General features: G+C 45.4%; 1 protein-coding gene across 2 annotated transcripts in view; it reads right to left on the bottom strand.

Annotated features, from left to right (window-relative positions):
- MTMR7 (myotubularin related protein 7) overlaps window positions 1-20278 on the bottom strand; it is a 77595-nt gene that overhangs the window by 6225 nt on the left and 51092 nt on the right. For both annotated transcript variants that reach the window (XM_024562735.3, XM_045197168.2), the window contains 5 exons: window positions 19143-19275; window positions 5603-5712; window positions 4160-4285; window positions 2361-2410; window positions 218-418 (listed from right to left, as the gene is read on the bottom strand). In XM_024562735.3, coding sequence (XP_024418503.2) covers window positions 218-418; window positions 2361-2410; window positions 4160-4285; window positions 5603-5712; window positions 19143-19275 — 620 coding nt within the window. The remainder of the gene's footprint in view (window positions 1-217; window positions 419-2360; window positions 2411-4159; window positions 4286-5602; window positions 5713-19142; window positions 19276-20278) is intronic.

Here is a 20278-nt window from a genome sequence, read left to right as displayed (position 1 = left end):
ACAGATGCCAGGGAGAAACAGGCGGGTTGGGGGGGAATGAACTTGGACCTATCTTTGTCAGTTGATTCATTTATGAAGTGATGTCAGGAAAAAGAAAAGAACTTTCATCTGTCAGTCTAGGTGTGTGGCTAAAATAGTCTTCAAAATGATGAAAGGCCATCAGAAATCCTCAGTCACAAAATTATTTTAGAAAGAAATTAAATGGCAAAACACTCACTTGAGTTCTCGTCTCTCCTTTTGGCTGTTACACAGGAAGTTTCCAAACTGGCAGGAATAAATGTGATGTTGGATGTGAATCAGGAACCGCTCGTTGAACTCAAAGGCACAGGGAAACTGCCCCATTAACTGCCAGACACACTCAATGAACTGGTCGATCACCGGAGAGATCTCCTTGGGATCCCCATCGAGATTGCCATATCTATCAAAGGAAGTATTAGAAAAGTCTTGTGCCCTGTTGGTTTTTAAATTAGAAAGCTCAAGTGCAAAACAATCACAAAATAACCCTAGTCCCTAAGTACATCTTAAAAATCCAAAATGCAAAGACTTGGAAAAAATAACTTAAAATTCCAATTTCAAGAGAAACTTTGCAGCGAAGGTTTGGATAAAGAAGGGATGTGTTCATGTAGCTACAAAAGAAAGTGTTAGTGCTAGAGATGAAATTAAAGGAAACTTTCCATGGAGGAAGAGCATTCTTTAATTCAAATTTTAAAAGCATACTAGAACTTTGCAAATACGAGTAAGTCTTCCACTTTATTTTAGTGTCTAGTGCAAGAATGTGAAGAAATACCAACGCAACTTTTTTTAGAGCTTTTCACTTTTGCATCTTTGGGGGTGGAAGGAGTAAGTAAGAAAGACAACTTGAAAAAATTGTGGTTTCCTTTCTCAAGTTTCTAGGGATATTACTATTTCTAGAACAGTATTAAATTTGTCATATAATTTATTTCCAGGTGACCGCAGATAGTAATACACCTTTCAATCTCTCATATCTTTGTTTCTCAAAAGTACATCAGAGAATCTGGAAAAACTACTTTCACGAGTAGATCAGAATCTAAAGGAAGACTGCCTAGTCCCTCACACTATCGTATGAATTTTAGAAAGAATACAAAAGGGCTACTTCAGGTGCCATCAAGTATAAAATAACACAGAACCTCACCTCAAACGATAATCAACTGGAATAGAAACGAGCAAGGATTTAGGAGCTTTTCCAAGGATGGAGGCGTTAGAAATGTCTCAAGGGTTCCAGTTCTACTCACCTAACCGATGGTAGCTTCAAAAAGCATTGCCCGTCATACTCCTGCCTCATAAAACAATCATCCAACCAGTCTTCAGGCATCTCCATATTCCCGTCCCTATGTCCTTTATCTCGGAGATTCTACCGTCTAGCATGTATATAGTCAGTAGCACCCCAAGTCTGAAAGTAACTGATCTTGAGACGGTTACTCAATTGTCCGGGGGTTGTAATTCCCTCATTTGTAAAATGGAAACATTGTGCTCTCCTGAAAAAGTGATTATGAAAAGAGAATTCCGCAAAAGCACAGGATCAATTCTAAATACAAAAACTACAAAAATAAATATGGGTTAATTCCATGAACTTAGAGTTTATTTCAGGAGAACATAATGAAACGGTCAAAAGTACCTATCAAAATACCTAAATTTTTAGCGTGCTGCCTACATTTCAGCACCAAAGGACTCGAGTGCACCAGCTACAACATCAAACACGTAGAGATCAGAGAGCACCAGAACACAGGGGGGCATTCTCATCAACACCAACAAAAAGATGCTGCTGTCTCCAAAGACAGTAGCTGAGGTTAGGGAGAACCTGGTGGAGGGGCCAGGCAAGGAGTTAGGCTACGTACCTACGTACACTTGTACACTTCCTAACAACCCTTGCTCTAACCCAGGGGGATGGGAGGTGGGCCCATCTCACAGATGGGAGGCAATGCTCGGAGGGGACAGATGCCCAAGGTCCAGGCAGCTAGTAAATGCCACAGACTGGAACTGGAGCTGGATCTGTCTGGCTCCAAAGCCTGGGCCACTCTTATATGTCAGCTATGACACATGCCTCAGGACAACCCAAGATGACTCCCTTTGTGAAAGACTGTTCCACAGGCATCTCACAACTTGCAGCTTAAAGTGATGTTTGCACTTCAGAACTGGAGTGGTTTAGCAAATTTTTTAACATTAATTCTTACCAAGAGCACTCAGAACTTCATTTATCTGTGAGGCAATGTAGACAACAAAATTTTAACTTTCTGAGTAAGACACACAAAGACGCTTTTTAAAAATGAAGCTATTTCCCCCAATTGAACACATTTTTTTAATCCTCAACTTTTGAAACAATAGACTTTTAAAATATTTACCTGTGATTAAACTTATGACCAAAGGAAATCCAGTCCTTTTCAATTAATACCTACATAAGAAAGAATATAAATATCACAGAAGGAAGCAAACCAGGAAAAATAAGAGACCACAACCAGTAATGTTGAAGAAGTCAGAGGTCCTTGGAGGAGAGGTCGCCGTCCTCAGGTAACCTCACTCCTTACCCACCAGTACAGACGAGCCTATGGGAATGGGAAGGTTGAAGTTCATCCGTGGAGGAATGGGAATGGATGTATGAGAATGTTAACTACCACCCACTGAGCACCTCCTGTGAGGCACTGTGCTTACGTAGCTCATTTCACCGCAGGACGGGCGTTACCAGTCTCGCTTCACAGGAGGGGAAACTGAACAGGAGGTGAGATCCTCACCTGAGACCACACTACTGAAAAGTGTTTTCCACCTTGTAACCCGGTTCTTCACCAAATTCCGTCTCAGCCAATATGCCACGCTGCCCCAGTATAACATCAAATACCAACCTTTTTATAAAAAACGATTAGGAATTTTTTTGGTGAACTTCAGAAGAATTATAAAATGATAAGGGTGTATTAGGAGTTTTAGCCCTGCTTTGGAGTTAGGGGTGACATGGGTTTATCATTTCAAATTGTCTTGATTTAAAAAAAAAACCCTCAGAGATCCCATCAATATAACCAATGCTCTTAACTGGCCAGAGATTTCCCCTTAAAAAAATAGGGCATGGCTGAAGTTTGCCCTTGACCACTCACAAATTCGGTGGGGCAGCATCGGAAAGAGCCAGTGGCAGTAAAGGACAGTGTGTGCAGGAGACAGGCCCCGTGGTGCTGTGTGACTCTGAATCCCTCCCCCGTCCAGACGTGAGTGAAGGGATCCAGCCCTCCTAACCTCCGCCAGAGCAAGGTCTGAAGCAGGAGCGGCCTCTGAAGTCTCTGCTGTCGCAGGTCATTGGAAGCTCTCGGACACCTTCAAAAAGAGAAAGCCCAGGAGGACCCCTGCCTCTTCCCTCTTGTCCCCCAGTGTCAGCTGAGACTAGTTGATAAAGAAGATCTTCCTGTAGATACCCCACCCGGCTCATGTGTCAGGATCTGCCCCCGGCATGGATTCAGGATCCACTGAAGCACTTTCCACCAAGTCATGGTTCAAGAGGCAGGAACCAGGGGTCTCTCAGTTGCTGGGAGTCCCTGCAGTCATTTTAAGAAAGTGGTTCGGCTTGGCCAAAGCTTCACCATCCCAGACAACTACACAAATATTCTGCAGGTGAAAGCAGCCCACTACATTTTGATAGCTGAAAGGCGCAAGAGCAAAGAGGATGTACTCATAAATTCAGCAACGACCACAAAAACACTGAGAATTTCAATCTCGTCATCCAGCACTGTTAAAGACTGCTTAAAACATAAGAGCAGTAAGTGAAAACAGGTTTTCCTCTAAGGACTTTTTTGCATATTCAATATAGAAAGTTTTGTTGGCAAATTTTTTTTTGGAAAAGTGTTTTCTATGTTCACATCAAACTTAAAATGCCTATGATTAAACACTGTGTAAACTCACTATTTACAAACCACTGAACATACCATTTTATATTTGCCCCCAAATTCACATTTAATAGCATTGGTTTTTATTGGTTCCAACATCTCAGAAATTCACCCCTTCACTCCAAGCCTATACCACCTTTTCCCCTTCAATTCCTCTTGCTGATCTAAGAGAAACATAATGTTAATGAGGAAAAAAAAAAAAAAAGCCAACAGCTGCAAAAAGACAGATCAGTTGCTTCCAGGGCCTGCGTGGCAAAATGGCCCATGGCCGCACTCACCATAAAGCCCTTCAGGGTCCGGTAGTGTGGGTCCAGCAGGAGGCTGGCCACCGAGCACACCTGCGCAGTCCTGTCCCAGCCGTCAGAACAGTGGACAAGCACGCTTGCCCCTTCCTCCGCAACGGCCTGGAAAACAGGATCCGCAAAGAGTCAACACAGAATGGTTGCAGACATGAAACACTGCATCACAACTAGGTTTGGTGGTGTACCTACAGAGACGAGAAAACATGCGCCCACCTAATTAGGGCAGAGTCAAGGAGTGGGTCGGTGCTGGTAGCTAAAGCTTTTCCTTCCCACATCCAGAAGCCGGCACTGTCGCCACCTCAACCAAGCATGTGTACTACGTAATGTATGCTAGCTGTGCAGACATATCTCCGTGACGTGTCTCCCAGCCCACCTTCAACCCCCTCTCCTCCTCTCTGGGTTCCCACCTTGAAATTCTGGATCTACTATTGGCCTCAGCCACTTCCAAAAACTAAAGACAAAAATCATAAATTGTAAAACTGCAATTAGAGAGAAAAAGGATAAGAGCCCAGTGATGGTCCAAGGCTGGGGGAAGAGGGGAAAAAAACAAAGATAAAAAATGATGGCAGCAAGTCCCTCCTAAGGCAAGAATTTCTATTTGCTCTCGCAAATGCGCACGCAAAATTTCAGCTGAGTGTCACGGTGGGAAACGGAGGTTTTGTCAGGGACTCGTCACCGCCTGGGCTTCTGCTGTCACTCATTTTTGGTCGCCCACACCAGAGTCTGTGTAATCTCTGGAGAGAAGAGGCTGGCTTATTCCACAGTGCATCCTCAGCACCTGGCAAAGTGTGGGGGACTAAATAAACGTGTGTTGAAGAAATGAATTATCTAATACAGGGGTGTACACCATGTCATAAGACATAGTTGTCTTTAGGTATAGACCTAAGGGGGATTGCTATTAAAAATAAAAACCACCAAGCAACAAAATAGACAATGCATCCAAAAACACTTTATATAAAAAGAAAGTTGCAGCGAGATTCCTCCTCTGGCAAAAGGGAACGGGCCTCCCAGGTTCAGGAACGTGACTTTTGCTCGTGCCACCATTCAAAAGGAGGATTGTTTTCTAAGACAACAGTCTCAGGCTTCCATCACTGAAGTATATGAAGACTCATATCTGTATATACTCTCCCACAGAAAATTCTTTCCTCCATCTAGGGCCAAGCCTAATGCAGAGAATATTCTGTATATATTTTACCACTTGCCCGCTGTGCTGACATGCTACCAACTGAGCACCAGCCTCTCTTTTGCAAAATCCCATCTTCAGAGGGCAAAGTTGGTGGAGGTCTGCAAAGTACTCCCCACTCCGTGCGGCACCGCCTAGCACAGGGCAGACGACGGGGAGGAGACAGGATCTCCCCTCCGAAGTCAGAGTGTGCTGGCGGGTCTGCTCCTTCGCATGTTTTCCCTGCAGTCACATACCTTGGCGATGAAGATCCCCGCATCCATGATGGCTTTAATGTGCCTTAACCAGCCAGAGTTCTCCAGTCCCCACAGAAAGTCACTCATGGAGGGAGATTTAAGTTCGCACACTGCAAGATAAATCGTGAGAGCCGAATAAGACAACCTCATTTTACATGTGATCGCAGCTGCAGGTAGTTTGTTAATGACTCCTTCATTGTAGTATTTTCTGGAAAACTTACATCCAGACAAGTGCCCAAGCTCTCTAGACTTGGTTCTATTAAACCATTTCAAGTAAGGCTCCTATGTTCTTTGGTTGTAGGGGTTGCTGCGTCTGTTTAGGTGTTTTATATTTGTAAAGTTTAAGCCCCAATATGAATGAAAATCACCGAAGGTTACCATGGTAACGGTCCAGCGGAGATGATCTATTTACCCATTCAGTACCGCAAATGGGCTCCGAAGGAGCATGAGCTGAGAGTGCTGTGTAGGAGAAACAGGCACATAACTGACTCCGGCACTTTCCCAACCAGAACGACCACGCAGCCGCCTGATTTCGGGATTACTGTGAAAACACAAGACGACCCTAGAAGTCTTAGGTGGAAATGCTCGAACTCCTCTTGCCAATGACTCCCACCCAATGGGAAAAAATAAAGTGTGTGAACTCAAAAAAAAAAAGTGTGTGGACTTCAGAACTGCTTCTAGAGCCTCAAGTTAGGGGCTTTCTTTTTAACTGAAAGTGAAGAGAACCTAGAATCCCAAAGATTCCTATATTCTACAACGAAGGCAGGTGTGTAAACACCTCCACAATAGTAACAAGGAATTTAATCTCAGAAGCTTGTCTTTTAGTTACCACCAAGCATGGAAAAGCTTTAGAACTAGTGCTCTGACTACATACCGCAAATAGTACAGTCCAAATATGTGTTTATGAATGTAATACCTATGAAGCCCTTTGAGGAATCTTATAAACCAGCCAATTAAAATTAACTAATGTTCCATAGAATTTTGTTTAAGTGTATTTTATCGCCCTCTGAGATTCAGGGAGTAGGGACTCTCATTTCCCGCTCCCAGTCCAGTCAGTAATTAGCTGTTTAATCTTTCCCAAGTCATTTCAAGTCTTTCAGCCTCAGTTTCTTCCTGTTTAAAACAGAGAAAGTATCCGAAATCATGTGTCTTAAGTCCCCTTCCAAGTCTAAACTCCCAGAATCAACTCGGCTAACTCTTCCAAGCTTTGTGCATTGGGAATATAGTACGCACTAGTGACCATACTTAGTCTATCGGATGCCCTCCCCTAAAATATGCAGAAAACAGGGTTCATGCATACTTCCTGCAACGCAGTAGCCACCAAAAAAAGGGTGAGTACTAAATTCTGAGTCACAGATGACAGCAGTGATGAAGGAAATGACACCGAGATTCCCAGCACAAGGCTGCACTTAAGAAAACCACATTAAGAATATGTCTAGGCAAGATTCCAAACTCGTCCCTCCAGACACCTGCCCTGAGCGGGAAGCACAGCTCAGTGACCCAGGGAGAGTTGGATAGCGGAGTTGTCTCTGGCAGAGCTCTGACTCAGAGCTCTGTCCCTCTGTCTGAGGTGACAGTGCTGCCCCTCCCACCATCACTGGCAGGTAAGCCCTGTCCACATCTGGTAAAGAACAGCCAACCAGCACAGGGAAAGCTGCTTTGCTGCAGCCCCATGATAAGCAGATAGCCTGATGCGCAGACTCTACAGCTCTATTGCTCAGCCCTGTGCGTGCCCAAGGCACTCAGCAGCCCAAGGCACTCAGCAGGTGGAGTGTTTCCAAGAAACAATTAAACACATAAAAAAATTGAACAATAATGTAACAGCCACTCAGACTGGCCACAATTGTGTCAGATGAAAGAAAAAAGAAAGAAAAAGAAGGAAAAAAAAAGTAAAGAAAGAAAAAGACATTTCTAATAAATTCCATGTTTCCATGCCGTCTTGCTGCTTCAAGTTTGTTAACATTCCCAAGCAGGTTACTGTCCCTTCACTATTCGGGTACTAGCTGTGTGAGCTTGGGCAAGTTACTTAGCCTCTCTGTGCCTGAGTTTCTCCAGCTGTAAAGTGGGGATAGTAAAAGCTCCTATATCAAAGGGTTGTTTTATATGCTAGCCCTCATTACTATTGTTATCTTCAAATAATTTTCTGGTGTTTCTATATGTATTTTTATTAACTATATCATACCATACAGCCTCTGGCAACTTGATTTTTTCCATTCAAGGTTTTGTTTTTGAGACATCCATATGATGTAATTTCATTCATTTAACAGCCGTGTGATATTTGTCTCCAGGAACATAGATTATTGGCCATACCTCTACTGCTGGGAGTTGTCTCCTCTTTTTCAATGTTTACAAACAGTCAACAAAAACCGTCTGTCTACAGTGTCCTGTGGCAAACCTCCCTGCCCACGCACTGCTGTGACCGAAATGGGCTGGTTCATAGGGTCCCTGCGTCTTCACCTCTGCCCACGGTCAACTGCTTGCCAAAGGGGCTGCCCAGGCTCACACCCGCCCCAGCAGTGTGGGCAAATTCCTCTCCCCTACATCCCACCTAACACTCGGCATCACTGACCCTTTCAGTTTTTCCAATCTTATTTCTCTAAGGATATTCGTGCCGGTTTGGGATTTGTTTTCCTTTCTTCTACTCTCTGAACAAATCTGTTACTCTCAGGATTCCTTATGTTTGCTCATTTGTGCTCGTGCATGTGTGTGGTCTTTGTCTTCCATCGTGGGCTTTCCTCAAATTTCTGCTCATCCGTGTGCTTCCATAGGTGAGTACGAGGCACTCACAGGTGACCGAAGGTGCTGTGTGCACAAACAGGCTTTCTTAGGCTGGGGGGCGGGGGGTTTGGCCAGTCTGACCCCCAGGTCCCCAAGCCCTTTCTTCTGAATGGCTGGAGCACCCAGGGAGGGGTCTCCCAAAGCCCTGACTCAGTAGGACTAGATGCCAGTGTCTTCAGAGCAGAGTTGGGAGGGGAACCATGGGTCTCATTCTTCCCACACAGACATTTGCTTAATCCCTCCTTGTGGGCTGAGAGGTTAAAACACAGGGTAATCATGGGCTGGAGAGCACAACTCTTCTGATTGACAAGGCTACAGTTTTATCCTCGCTTTGTAAAAGCAGAAATCAATGCAAAGAGAAATAGCCTGTACAAGGTCACACCCGACAGGCAGCGAGGCAGGGTCTCGGTCCGGCTCCGGAGTTCGTGCTCCTCAGCGACGCCTCTCAGTCTCGGTTATGTCATTTTTCATAACTTACACATGGGCCCACCCCAGTGCTCCACGGCCACCACACAGTGTCAGCTTAAAGGTTATGCGTCTTATCGCTTTACCACTCAGAATTGCACAATCTGCTGAGCACCTGAAATGTGGTAAGTCTGAACTGAGATAAAGTGTATCTCACATTTCAGACTCAGTATGAAAAAAACAGAATGCAGACTGTCTCACTGCTAGGTTTTTTTTTTAAATACTGATTACACATTGAAGCCATACAATTTTGGATATACTGGGTTAAATACAGTATATTATTAATGCACCCATTTCTTTGGACTTTATTTAATGTGGCCACTAGGAAATTTAAAATTACCAGTGGTGCCCGCACCTGGGAGTTCCATAATTCTACAGGACAGCCCGGTTTAGGTTGCTCCAGGAAGATCATCACCCTGGTGAGAGGTCTTCAGACATTCGGGCACACGTCCCCCCACCCTCTCGTGCACCCTGGAATGAGGTGTCACAAGATGGAAGGTGTGGGAAAGGGCGCGCTTGTCGTTTGGTGACGGGGCGACTGGGAAGGGGAGGAGGCCACGGACAGCAGGCTCCTGGACTGAGGAGCCTGCTCTGGCAGGTCCCCGTTCCGGGGAGGAATTGACACAGAAGTCGGTGCTCCCACAGCAGATTCCCAAAAGGCCATGGAGCCAGATCTGCCTCTGCTCTGCCCCTGAGCGCAGGGTGAATGCACGCAGCCTGAAGACAGACCACGGAATCTACCAGCCCCCAGTTAACACTAAGCAACCCAGGGCTTCCCAGCTGCTGGCGATCTATAGCCCAGCAGTACCGCAGGGACCCTCTGAGGGGCAGGCTCGCCCCTGCCTGTGCACACAGCCCAGCGGGAGGCCCTCGAAATTCCAGCACCTTCTGTGAGCTCTGGCCACTCCCAGGGTGCCTTGTTTGGTCTTTCAGTGTAACCCCAGGCCGTGACCCAAAGTACTGGACGAATCCTGAAGTGTACACATTCCACCACGTGCAGTCCAGGACTCCACTGACTCCTTCCAACCCTCCGCAGAGAACGCTCTCTTGCAAACAGTCTCTTTTCACTAAATAAGCCCAACTTTCCAGTTGTTATGGTAGGGCTTAGGGTGAGGTGGCATTCTCCTTTATTTCAAAAAAGACCAGGAAGCCTGAGGGATAGTTTGGCATCTACGGTCTTAGCTCAGCCCAAGAACAGATGCTCCTGTTCACCTTTTCTTCCCCACAAGGCAGGGAAACAACAGCAAATTAGAAATAAAGACACCACAGGCTTTCCACCTAACCTGGAGGTGGGCTGTGTCAAAGGCGGACAGGAATGATGGCTCACGGAACAGGCCCTGAGATGTCCTGTCAAGGACACTGTTCCAGTGCTCACGCGGCATGGGACGAGCCGCAAGGCCCGTCGGGTCGGCCCCTTTCTTCTCACACTGGGAGCGGCTCCTTGTTTCACGTGTCTGCTTTCAGGAACATTAAACCTGTGGACATGAAGTACCAGAACCTCACCAGGTTTCCAAGCAGGGTAACCACGGAGGGTGCCCCTGGCCCAGGTAGGTGTGGAGCAGAGTGTTAAAAGCAAACAGCTCTACAGATGATTGATACACAGGGACAGACGGGGGCTGGAACAGTTAGTGCTTAAGTGTTTAAATATAAAACTGGTGGGTTTGTTTGGATAAACTCAGGATAAGGCAGAAATACTGATTTGTTCACTCTTGTTTCCAAACCTGAACCAATATTTACAAACCATTTTGCTGAACGAAGTGCGTTTCGGCTGACATCAGAGGCCTGCGCCGCAGGCTACAGAGAGCTGTGCTGACCAGCCAGGAGTTTAGTGCCCAGGCCTGATAGCACTGGTTTTACAAAATGGGACAACTTATCCCATGAGTATATAGAAACAACACTAAAATATATTAAATATAAATATAATTATGGAAACTGAGGAAATGGAAAATTTACTTGGAGGAAATAAACCTCAGGTGGTCCTCCTTAAGTATTTCCTACACCTGTCTCATTCCTTCCTGTGTGGGTGTTGAGTGGGTGACAGGGGCGCGGTACAGAGACAGTCTCTGAACCCTGGGGGACCGGTCTTCCTACTCCCCTAAGCGCTGAAGTTGAAATGTACAAGGCCCTCCCTTCATTCCCAGGTGGGACGCCCAGCTGAGCTCTGCTGAGGGGAGATTTATCCCCTCTACATTTTGGAATCAAGCCCTGTGAAATGGTCTTCAAAAAACTGGCCACATGATAATAATCTCCCCTCAATGAACATTCTAGCAGGCAAACCATTCAAAGAGCAATGAATTACCACCTGAAAAGTGGAAATGCTTGGTCGAGCCTGTTTTCCAGCCCCACCCCTCTCACTTGGCCCAACACGGTGACAGAGAAGAGCATGCTGAGCCCTGCAGTGAATGGTGTTCAGTTGGTTAATGTTAGTGGTGCTCTTGTCCCTGCCCTTCCCAGCCTACGTGGACCCTTTCACAGAGGATCGCACCTTAACAGGAGACACCTGTGTGTCAGTTGCTCCACAGGGCACCTGCGAGGTTGATGATCACTCTTCACAACAATGCCAACTTCGTTCATGATGCTATTTTCTGTAATCTCTACACAATAATGCCACATTTTTGTACAACCTTGTTTTCCTTTAAAGAGCTTGATGATATTGTAAGATGGTAAGGTGCAGTAGGCCCAAATTCTGTGTACATTTGTTAGCACTGCTTGAGTTAGTAGCATAGAAAGCAGTATACCCACACATGCACAAGTGTGTGTGCCAGCTACAAATAGGCATGTATGTGTGAAAATGCATGTATACACACACACGTATGTCCTAGTAATTCTAATTACCATTGACTTAAGCAAAATCAAGTACAGGTTCACAAAAGAATGCCCTATTAGCATTTATGAGCTTTGCACATGAATTTTGAGTCTAAAGACACAGTTTGCAACAAATAAATTAAAAAAACATATGTACCCATTCACATCACATTTGCCATAGGTAAGGCATGGGACTTGGTGGTTTTTCTGTCCATGACCCAACTCCACCTCCCATCTGCAGTAGATATAATTATCTCAATTTATACGGGAGGGAAGGGTGCAGACGTGGGTGACCCAGCAAGCACACGGTGACAGCAATCTGGTTCCCCTGACTCCAATTTCCATATTATTGTCAGTGCAAATACAGTCAGTATACCAAACCAGCCGGGGTGAACAGGAACTCAGTTGAAGGCCGGGCTTGAGGAATGATGAAGTCTAGATGGGAAACTTAAAGCAAGCGGAAAGAGGACATCTAGACTAGGAGAAAGTATTGAGAGGCCAGGGAGTCAGGTGGATACAAAACATCCATGGCAGCCACTGGAAAGAAGGCCCAGGAATCACGGAAGATTAAGATGTTGGCAGCAACCACTCGAGTGGGGCAATGAGCAGCTTGCTCAGCGGGAACAGCAGGTGGGGACTCCTTCCATGCTCATCACATCAGCTAGAAGGCTGCCAGGTCAACGCACTCATCAAATCTCGGATTCTATTGTCATTGGCAAAGAAGTCCTAAATTGCTAAGTCCCAAGCATCGCCTTCTAGAAGAACAGCTCACCTTGTCACTAAGATTAATCACGTCTATCTTTAGTTACAAGGGACACACTTTCTCCTATAAGCACTCCTTTCGTAAACATCCCGGTTATCCAAAACTAGCTGTCATGTTTAACAAAATACAAAATGATCATTCGGAGGGTATACATTTTTATGTTACTCTTCGAATGGTCTCAGCAGACATCAAGATAAAGCAGAATTGGGATAAAAATAGCCAGTTTTCTCATTCAGTCACTTTGTTGCCTCTTGTCCCTTCCTCTGATACCCAGCTAAAACAGTCAGCCACCCCGTGGCTGGCCCTCCGTGGTGTCACTCATTAGCAAGCACCGCCTTTTTTTCCCTGCCACAATAATTGCTCTATGCCAGTTACCTCACTTTGCATGAATGAATGAAGCATTTTTCTACCCAGTGCCTAGTCTATAGACTCTCAGGGCCCGTTTGAGGACCAGATGAATGTCTGGAATAACTAGGGTAGCTGCTAGTTACTCTGCACTCCCTATAAGCAGGGATTGTGCCTGGTACTGCACACAAATTATCTACCACATAGGGTATTCCTTACTCCCGATTTTCAGACTGGAAAGCATGGTTTAAAGAGATTTACTAAGTCATCGGTGGTTACACAGCCAGTGAACAGCTGAGCTGGAATCCGGCCACAGCATATACACCGAAAGGATCATGCTCTTTCCCCTGTCCCTCAGTGCTTGAGATATTATGGTTGTAATTAGCTGATAGCATCCGGTCCCCGTCAGCCACGTTCTACATCTTCCTACAATACCACAGAGAGCAAAGTGCACTCTCGATTCATTCCTTTCCTAAAAAAACCCAGAAATTGGTAACTTTCCTACAAAAAAAACAGGGAAGGGTGGTAGGAGAGACCTGTTGATCTAGCAGAACACACATGAAAAAGCCTCATAACTGTTGCTGCTCTGTGAAGCCACCCGGTTCCACTCAAATGGATAAGCGGGTTTTCTATGTGGAGACCCATGCCACGTTGTTGGTGTGTTAGGGTGATGGCCAGATTTTCAGCCAGGTCTCATTGGCTGACTCATCTAACGGGTCAGTAATCTGAGGAAAGCAACAATGGCAAAAAGTCAAAATATAGAGAACTTAAAAACGACTAACCTTTAGATAGCCTCTTTATTAGCTCACGTGTGGTAGAATTTCATAGTATACACTTGTAGACAATACAGTAGGAAAAACTTTAAAATGATAAACTTAAATATGAATTTCCTATAATGGGTTGAACTTCTCCACTTCTTCCTGGTGGAATTAGCCATCACCGCACAAAGACGAGAGGAGGAAGAAAGAACCAAACTAAAAGGACATGGGTACTGACAGCCACAACCTTAGCTTTCCGAGCAGAGAGAAATGTGGCATGGAAACCTTGCAGCTGGTTGTGCTGGGGACTGTTCCCTTCTAGACCTTGTTGCATCCAAGGGAGGGAGGGAGACCAGAGCAAGGAGCTGGACGGCCATACCAACCCCCACAGAGGAGCCAGACTTGCGGCTCTCTGCCTTCAGCCACCATTCTACATCCAGTGAATGTTCTGAATAGTGAGGGCCCAGACCCTTCACACGGAAGCACAGATCAGACAGGACTGCTGGGGCCACAAACTTTCTCCAAGGCCAGTGCCCACAATTCCAGGGGACAGGACAAAAGTGGCTCCAGGACAGGGCATCTGCCTGCCCCCTTCACTGTGGGACTGCCCACGTCGCTGAACAGACACTGGGCCTTTGTTCCTGTGATCAGGGCCCATTCCTCTCTGATCTGCCTTCAGGCTGAGGATTGTGTCTCTGCAGAACAGGTGCTGAGGAAACGCCCACCAGGCCTGCCACGTGGTGTACTTAATTAATTTTTATGAACTTGTGCTGAGTGCACGCCGACCACGTCACAAGGGGAGCACTTCCACGTCTTGGACATTGTGCGTTTTACTCCACATCTCTTGTATAAAGGAATTACGGAAAGTTGCCCGTAAAAAGGCCCAGGACCCATCCAATACTTGCTTGGCTGAATTAATGTACAACCCAGGAACTTATCCATTTTATTCAGTGCTTATTTTACAGAACAGCACTGCTTCCCAAGAGAAAGCATAAAGCATCTCACATGGGAAAGCACTTCATGGTTTGCAAGGAAACTTTTTAGTAAGTCGGTGGGTTGGACAGAGTTGATATATTGCTTAACTTGGTTTACAAATACGGGAAGTGATATTTGTTTACGCTTAAGCGGAGACCAAGGCAAGAACCCAAACACAGATTCAGACACTTAGATCAAGGTGCCTTCACCCAGCCACTGCCCAGCAAGTTCACCAAGCCCAAGAGTAAAGAATGTGGCGTCTGGATTCACACTAATTCGGTGAAAATCTTGCTTCTACCACTTGCTGTTGTGAGCTTGCACGAGTTTCTTAGCCCCTCCGCCTCAATTTCCTCATCTGTAAAATGGGAACATTAAGACTAGCTACAATGTGATTGCAATGAAGATTGAAAAAATATATCTGAAAATATTAAACAATGTTATGAGACTATAAAAACGTCTTAAAATATTAGGACAGATCAACCATTAAGTCACTCCATAACTGTAACCTCACCACGTAGGGTGGTTGTTTCTGAACCTGTACGATACCCAAACAACAAGTTTATGGGGATCACTGTAACGTAATGGAAAGTACTAGGCTCAGAGTCCGCTTTGTTATGTCCCATTGGGAAGGAGGTGTTTTTAAAAATGTGATGTAAAAATGTTTTCTCAGTGTCCCGTACCAGACTCTGTAACCAGAGAGAGGCAGAAATAACCTGCCATGTGCAGCTAGCGTATGGGAGTCCACAGCCTCCAGGCCTCAAGGGTGGCCCCCAGCTGACAGCCACCAAAGCTCAGGGCCCTCAGTTGAATTCTGCCAACATCCCAAACGGGCCTGGAAGCTGATGCTTCCCCATCCGAGAATCCGGATGACATCGCAGCCCAGCCGACACCTTCACGGCAGCCAGGTGAGGCCCTGAGCAGAGGGTGCCCGGGCTCCTGTGTGTACACATGAGACATGCCTGACTCCCAGAGACTGGGAGACAACATGTGCTTGTTTTTTTTTTTACATATTATACCAACCACAGAGAATATTTTATAAATAAAGAAGGGAAAAGGAGAAAATTACCCAGTCATTCTTCCATGCTAATTCCGTTACTTTTCTGGGCTTTCTCTTCTAGTCTTTCTTCATAAATATGACTTACCACATAGGAAATCACAGTACTTGTACAATTTCAACCTGAACTTTTCACTTACATCACACGTTCTGTGTTATAATATATACATATATTCTTCACATTTATAATGTCTAACGGATGTTAAATTTTCTATGAAGAGATGGAGCAAAATTATCTCATCAGTTTATTATTATTGGACATTCCTGTGGCTCCCAAAATTCTACTCTTATAAATAAAACACTACCATCAAAATAGGCATGTTGTGTCTTTCTTTTTTAAAACAATATTTTGGATCAGTCCCTCTGGGGTGATAATCTGGTAAAAATATACCATGTTTCTCTAAACAAAATATGTTTCTTTAAGCCAATTTCATGACATCAGATATATTTGAAGTACCAGTTTTATCACATTCTTTTCAGTATTAGATATTATACTTTTTAAAACTAAGTGAAAAATGGTACCTTCAAGTTTTAATTTCCATTTTTTAAATGACCAGAGCAAGTTTAAATGTTTCCCTATGTTTATTTGCTTCAACTTACTGCTTCCTCTTTTAAAAGTTATCTTAAACTGAGTTGTCTAACTTCGCTGAGTCTCGGTTTCCCACGTGTGAAGTGCAAACGGTACCTCATACTGCACACTATGGCTGTGCAAATCCAACACAACCATTTAAGTGAAGATGCCGGCACACCTGGCACATACCATGGCTCAAGTTTTGTCCGATGAGTAAGTCAACGCATAAGTGGTCAGTTACGGAGAGCGCCACAATGGCCAACAACGGCCAGCAACGTTAACCTGATGTTCATGCAGAATCCAGGGAGGAAACTCGGGGCCGGGGGCGAAGTGCTGTTGTCTAGGCAACCCCCCAAAGATGGAGCGTGTTGACTGAAAAAGGAGGACGATACCACAGTCCTTACATCTTTCCTGTAAACACCTGCCTGCCTTGAAAACAGAGATTTACAAAGAGGCGTTAAGGATAGCACAACATCCCCGAGGCGAGATGCGAAAGTAATTCTACACACAGCTCTCCCTTCCTCTTGGTGATTTCCTCCTGACACTGAGGACGCCCTAGGAGACTTTTATCCACATCTGGTGATGATAACTTTCTCAGCCTTGGAGAGAGCCCGTTCTAAGATCTCCTATTGATTGTTCTGAGAAAGAAAGAAAAAAGTATAGGGTATCTTTTTTTTTAATTTTATTTTAAGGGAAAAACCAACTACAAGATCAAAAGGAGGCTACTGCAGAAAGTATTCAATAAATTACAAACTTTCTGCATACCTGGAAGGCATCCTTACTATTTCATTGGGAGGTATCAATGCCACCATACAGTGTGGTTTGGGTCTTATAAGTCCAACTTCAAATTCAATCAGCTCTAGAAAGGACTCCCACAGGACACACACTTGGTCCCAGATGATGAAATAGCCTGCAGCCCTTGCTCACAGACAGGGCTATTTGCAGCTAGAATTATTCTCTGTTATTCAGAATCGATTCTGATAGTACCAATAACAGTGGTGGAAAAAAGTTGAAGAAAATAATCCTGAGTGAAATGCACCATTTCTCTTCCTGCCGAGGGACCAGCAGTGCAAGCTTTGGGTGCCAAGGACAGCTCTCCGAGGAAGAAAGGCCTCAGAAGCTGGGCCTGATTGCATCACCTCATCAGCTGAGGCTGTGCGGTGGTTTATAATTTACTTGGTAAACACAGGTAGTCAAACATTCGTCAAGTCCCCTGAAAGGCATCCAGGGAGATGTCCTTGCCCACTGCAGTGACACTGAGCTGGAAACGCAATGCGGCACCGCGGTTCCTTCTGAAAGAGAGACGAGACCGGCCGCTGGAACTCGGTCAGCGTGCACGCCCCATAGAAGCAGAGAATCAGACCCTACTTACAGGGGCAGGAGAGACAGTTCCTAATAAGAAACCAAATAAATGCTAATTTAAACAGGAAAGCCAAGGTGATATGCTAGAAGCACTCTTAGGAACTACTTTCTGCAGAGAAGAAAATGTGAGTTCTCCAAAGTCAGCTTATGAAATGACTAAATGGAAAATATAAAGAATCACAGCCTCAATGATTCTGACAATGAGGAACACTCTTCACACTAAAGTGAGACTACCCTCTCAATGGCGGGACCAACCAAGGTCAAGTTTTTCACACCTTAAAGCACAGGGACAGCCGAACTGCCTATGACAACCTCCAGAGAGTTGAGAAGCACAAATGATCATGCCCAGGCGTTGTCACCGTGATCTGTCATGGGGCAAATTTCCTGTGGGAGTCAGATGCAGGTGGCTCAGGGGCTGTGATGTTTCAGATGCAGGAAGAGATTTCTGCTAGCCATTCAAATGCTCAACGTTAAAGTGTTTGCAACTAGGGGCATCAAACTATAGATTCACGGCTGGCGGGAAGGGCCCATGGAAATCATGGGTCCAACCCTCTAGCGTTACAGCAGGTAACAGAACCCCAGGGAAGGGAACTGAGGGTCTGAAGTTTCCCAGTAACTGAGATGATGCAAGGAATCTGGGAGAGACGATGGAACTTAGGCCTGTCCGTGCCCCTCCAAAAGTCTCTCCAGCCCCACCACTGAGCGCTCACTATACCCTGTTGTTCTGGTAAAACAGAGAACCACCTGAGTTACTGGGAGCAAATGTGTGTCCTGGAAAAAACTCATTCAGTACTTTCTTTGTCCCTCTTCGTTCCAGACCGACCCCACGTGCCCTGTTCAGACAGCCGCCGCCCTGGCACTCAGCGCCACCTCTCCCCCAAGTGCAAGTACAGCTTCTACAGCCTCCGCAGGTCCCCAAGACACAAATCCTCCTCTTTCTCTTTGGTTCTGGTTCCCACGAGCACCAGGAGCAGTGGACTGTGGCAACAGACTCCTTCTTGGGCCTTTACAATCAAAAAGAGCACAAGCAAGTAAGAGTAAGTCGAGCTGGCTTTGCTTGAAATGCAAAATTTCTGCTAATCAGTTTATGGCTTGTTCGGCCCCATAAATGATTCTTTTCTGTTCCATAATCCATCACTGTCATTTCCTTTTCTGTGTGTCTCGGGTGCATGTGGCTGTGGGGTGAGTGGTGGAGGGGCAGTTCCGCTGGGGGAGCACCATAGGGGTGCTGCTGTTTAGAATGAGGATCAGGACCTCCAGCCCCCTCCCTTCTAGTGGCCGTTCAGCCACTCGGATTCAGTTTATGAACCTCATGTTCCTACGAGAGCAGCGGGCTGTTGCTTTAACTGTCGGGTTGCTTTACGTGAATCAAGCTAATATTGGGAAGGAGAAAAAAATATCCCTGTGCACTTTTCTCTTAGATGGTAAGTACCACTGGAAAATACCTGACTTCTATCCAAGTCACAGTGACACAAAAAATAAGAGAAAGGCTGTCCAATGTTTAAAGAGTCACTGCAATATGACATTCTCCCCAACTTATCCTACCTGTGTAAATGGCATCATTGTGAAAACACAATTTTGACATCAAAAGACTATCGTATTCCACTTTGGCATTCAAACCTCTCACGGCATAGTTTTAATGCTGTGCACAGGAAGTGGGATACCTTCCAGCATTTTCTGCAGACTGTTCCTCATGACGTGGATGTTCTCTATTCCGATAAACTGGAACTTGATGTTGGAGTAGTTGTCTTCATTCTCGTAGCCTTTCCCGGCAGCACGGTTGGCCATGGCGTTGAGCTGCAGCAGTCGGCAAAACAGAACAGTGACCGATTGTATTCAGGACCAAAACACTTCATGGCTATCCCTAAAAACATTCAAGATCGTATGCAGAAATATAACGTTTTGCATCACTGGAACACTGTACTGAGCTACATAGTTTCAGACACGCGTGCTGAGCTGGTATTCTGTAACAGAAATTTGTTGACATGGGGCACATTTTCTGAGCCAGGAAGAATCACTTTACAGACAAACCCTTTGGAGATGTCTGTCACAGTTCCCTGACACAGGTGACAAAATGTGACCGAGCCAACGTGCCCCAGTTCAATACCAAACGTTGTGGCCCGTGGGTTGGCAGAAGAGCCTCAGCAGGCACAGCTGTCACTATGAAGCTCTGCAGGTTAAATTACTACACCTTCCAGGACCATGCTGCCATTGAGCACATCATCAGAAAGGAACGGGTGCGTCCCTCTAATTCGCCTGCAAGAATCCCCCAGACGTGCAGTTAAACCTTGGGCAGGAAGCACTGAATACCGTGAGGAGAGGGCATGCTGATGCCAGGTCTCCAGAGGCATGTCCTTCAGCCCCCTTTTTTCAGTCTGGAGACCTATTAAGAGGGCTGTGATCGCTTTTATTACCATAATTTTGTATATGAGAAGGGGGATTTCCTAGCACAAACTGGGAGCAATGATAATGGATTTTGAGGAAATGTATTAAATACAGACTTTTGTTTGCCCTAGTCTGGTGTAACTAAAATCAAGAAGGGGACAAGTCTTGCTTTAGCTCAGAAGTACACAGATTTCTGGGATTCTTGCTGTTTGACTGAGGGGGTAATCCCATCTAGAACAGAGTATTCACTGGCCATTCTCTTCCTCTGCCCACAAAGGTCAGGGGGCTGTCCTAGGTTGAGAATTGACCCCAGGGATTGGCCACCAGAAAAAAGTATCTGCTTTGAGTACCTCAATGCAGTACTGAGAAGATATTAATAAATAGTTTTCAAATAGCTAACTTTAAAAAGCTGAGT

This window comes from Desmodus rotundus, chromosome 13, assembly GCF_022682495.2.
Source record: "Desmodus rotundus isolate HL8 chromosome 13, HLdesRot8A.1, whole genome shotgun sequence".
NCBI classification, from domain to species: domain Eukaryota; kingdom Metazoa; phylum Chordata; class Mammalia; order Chiroptera; family Phyllostomidae; genus Desmodus; species Desmodus rotundus.
This window is presented reverse-complemented; position numbering and strand designations above follow the sequence as displayed.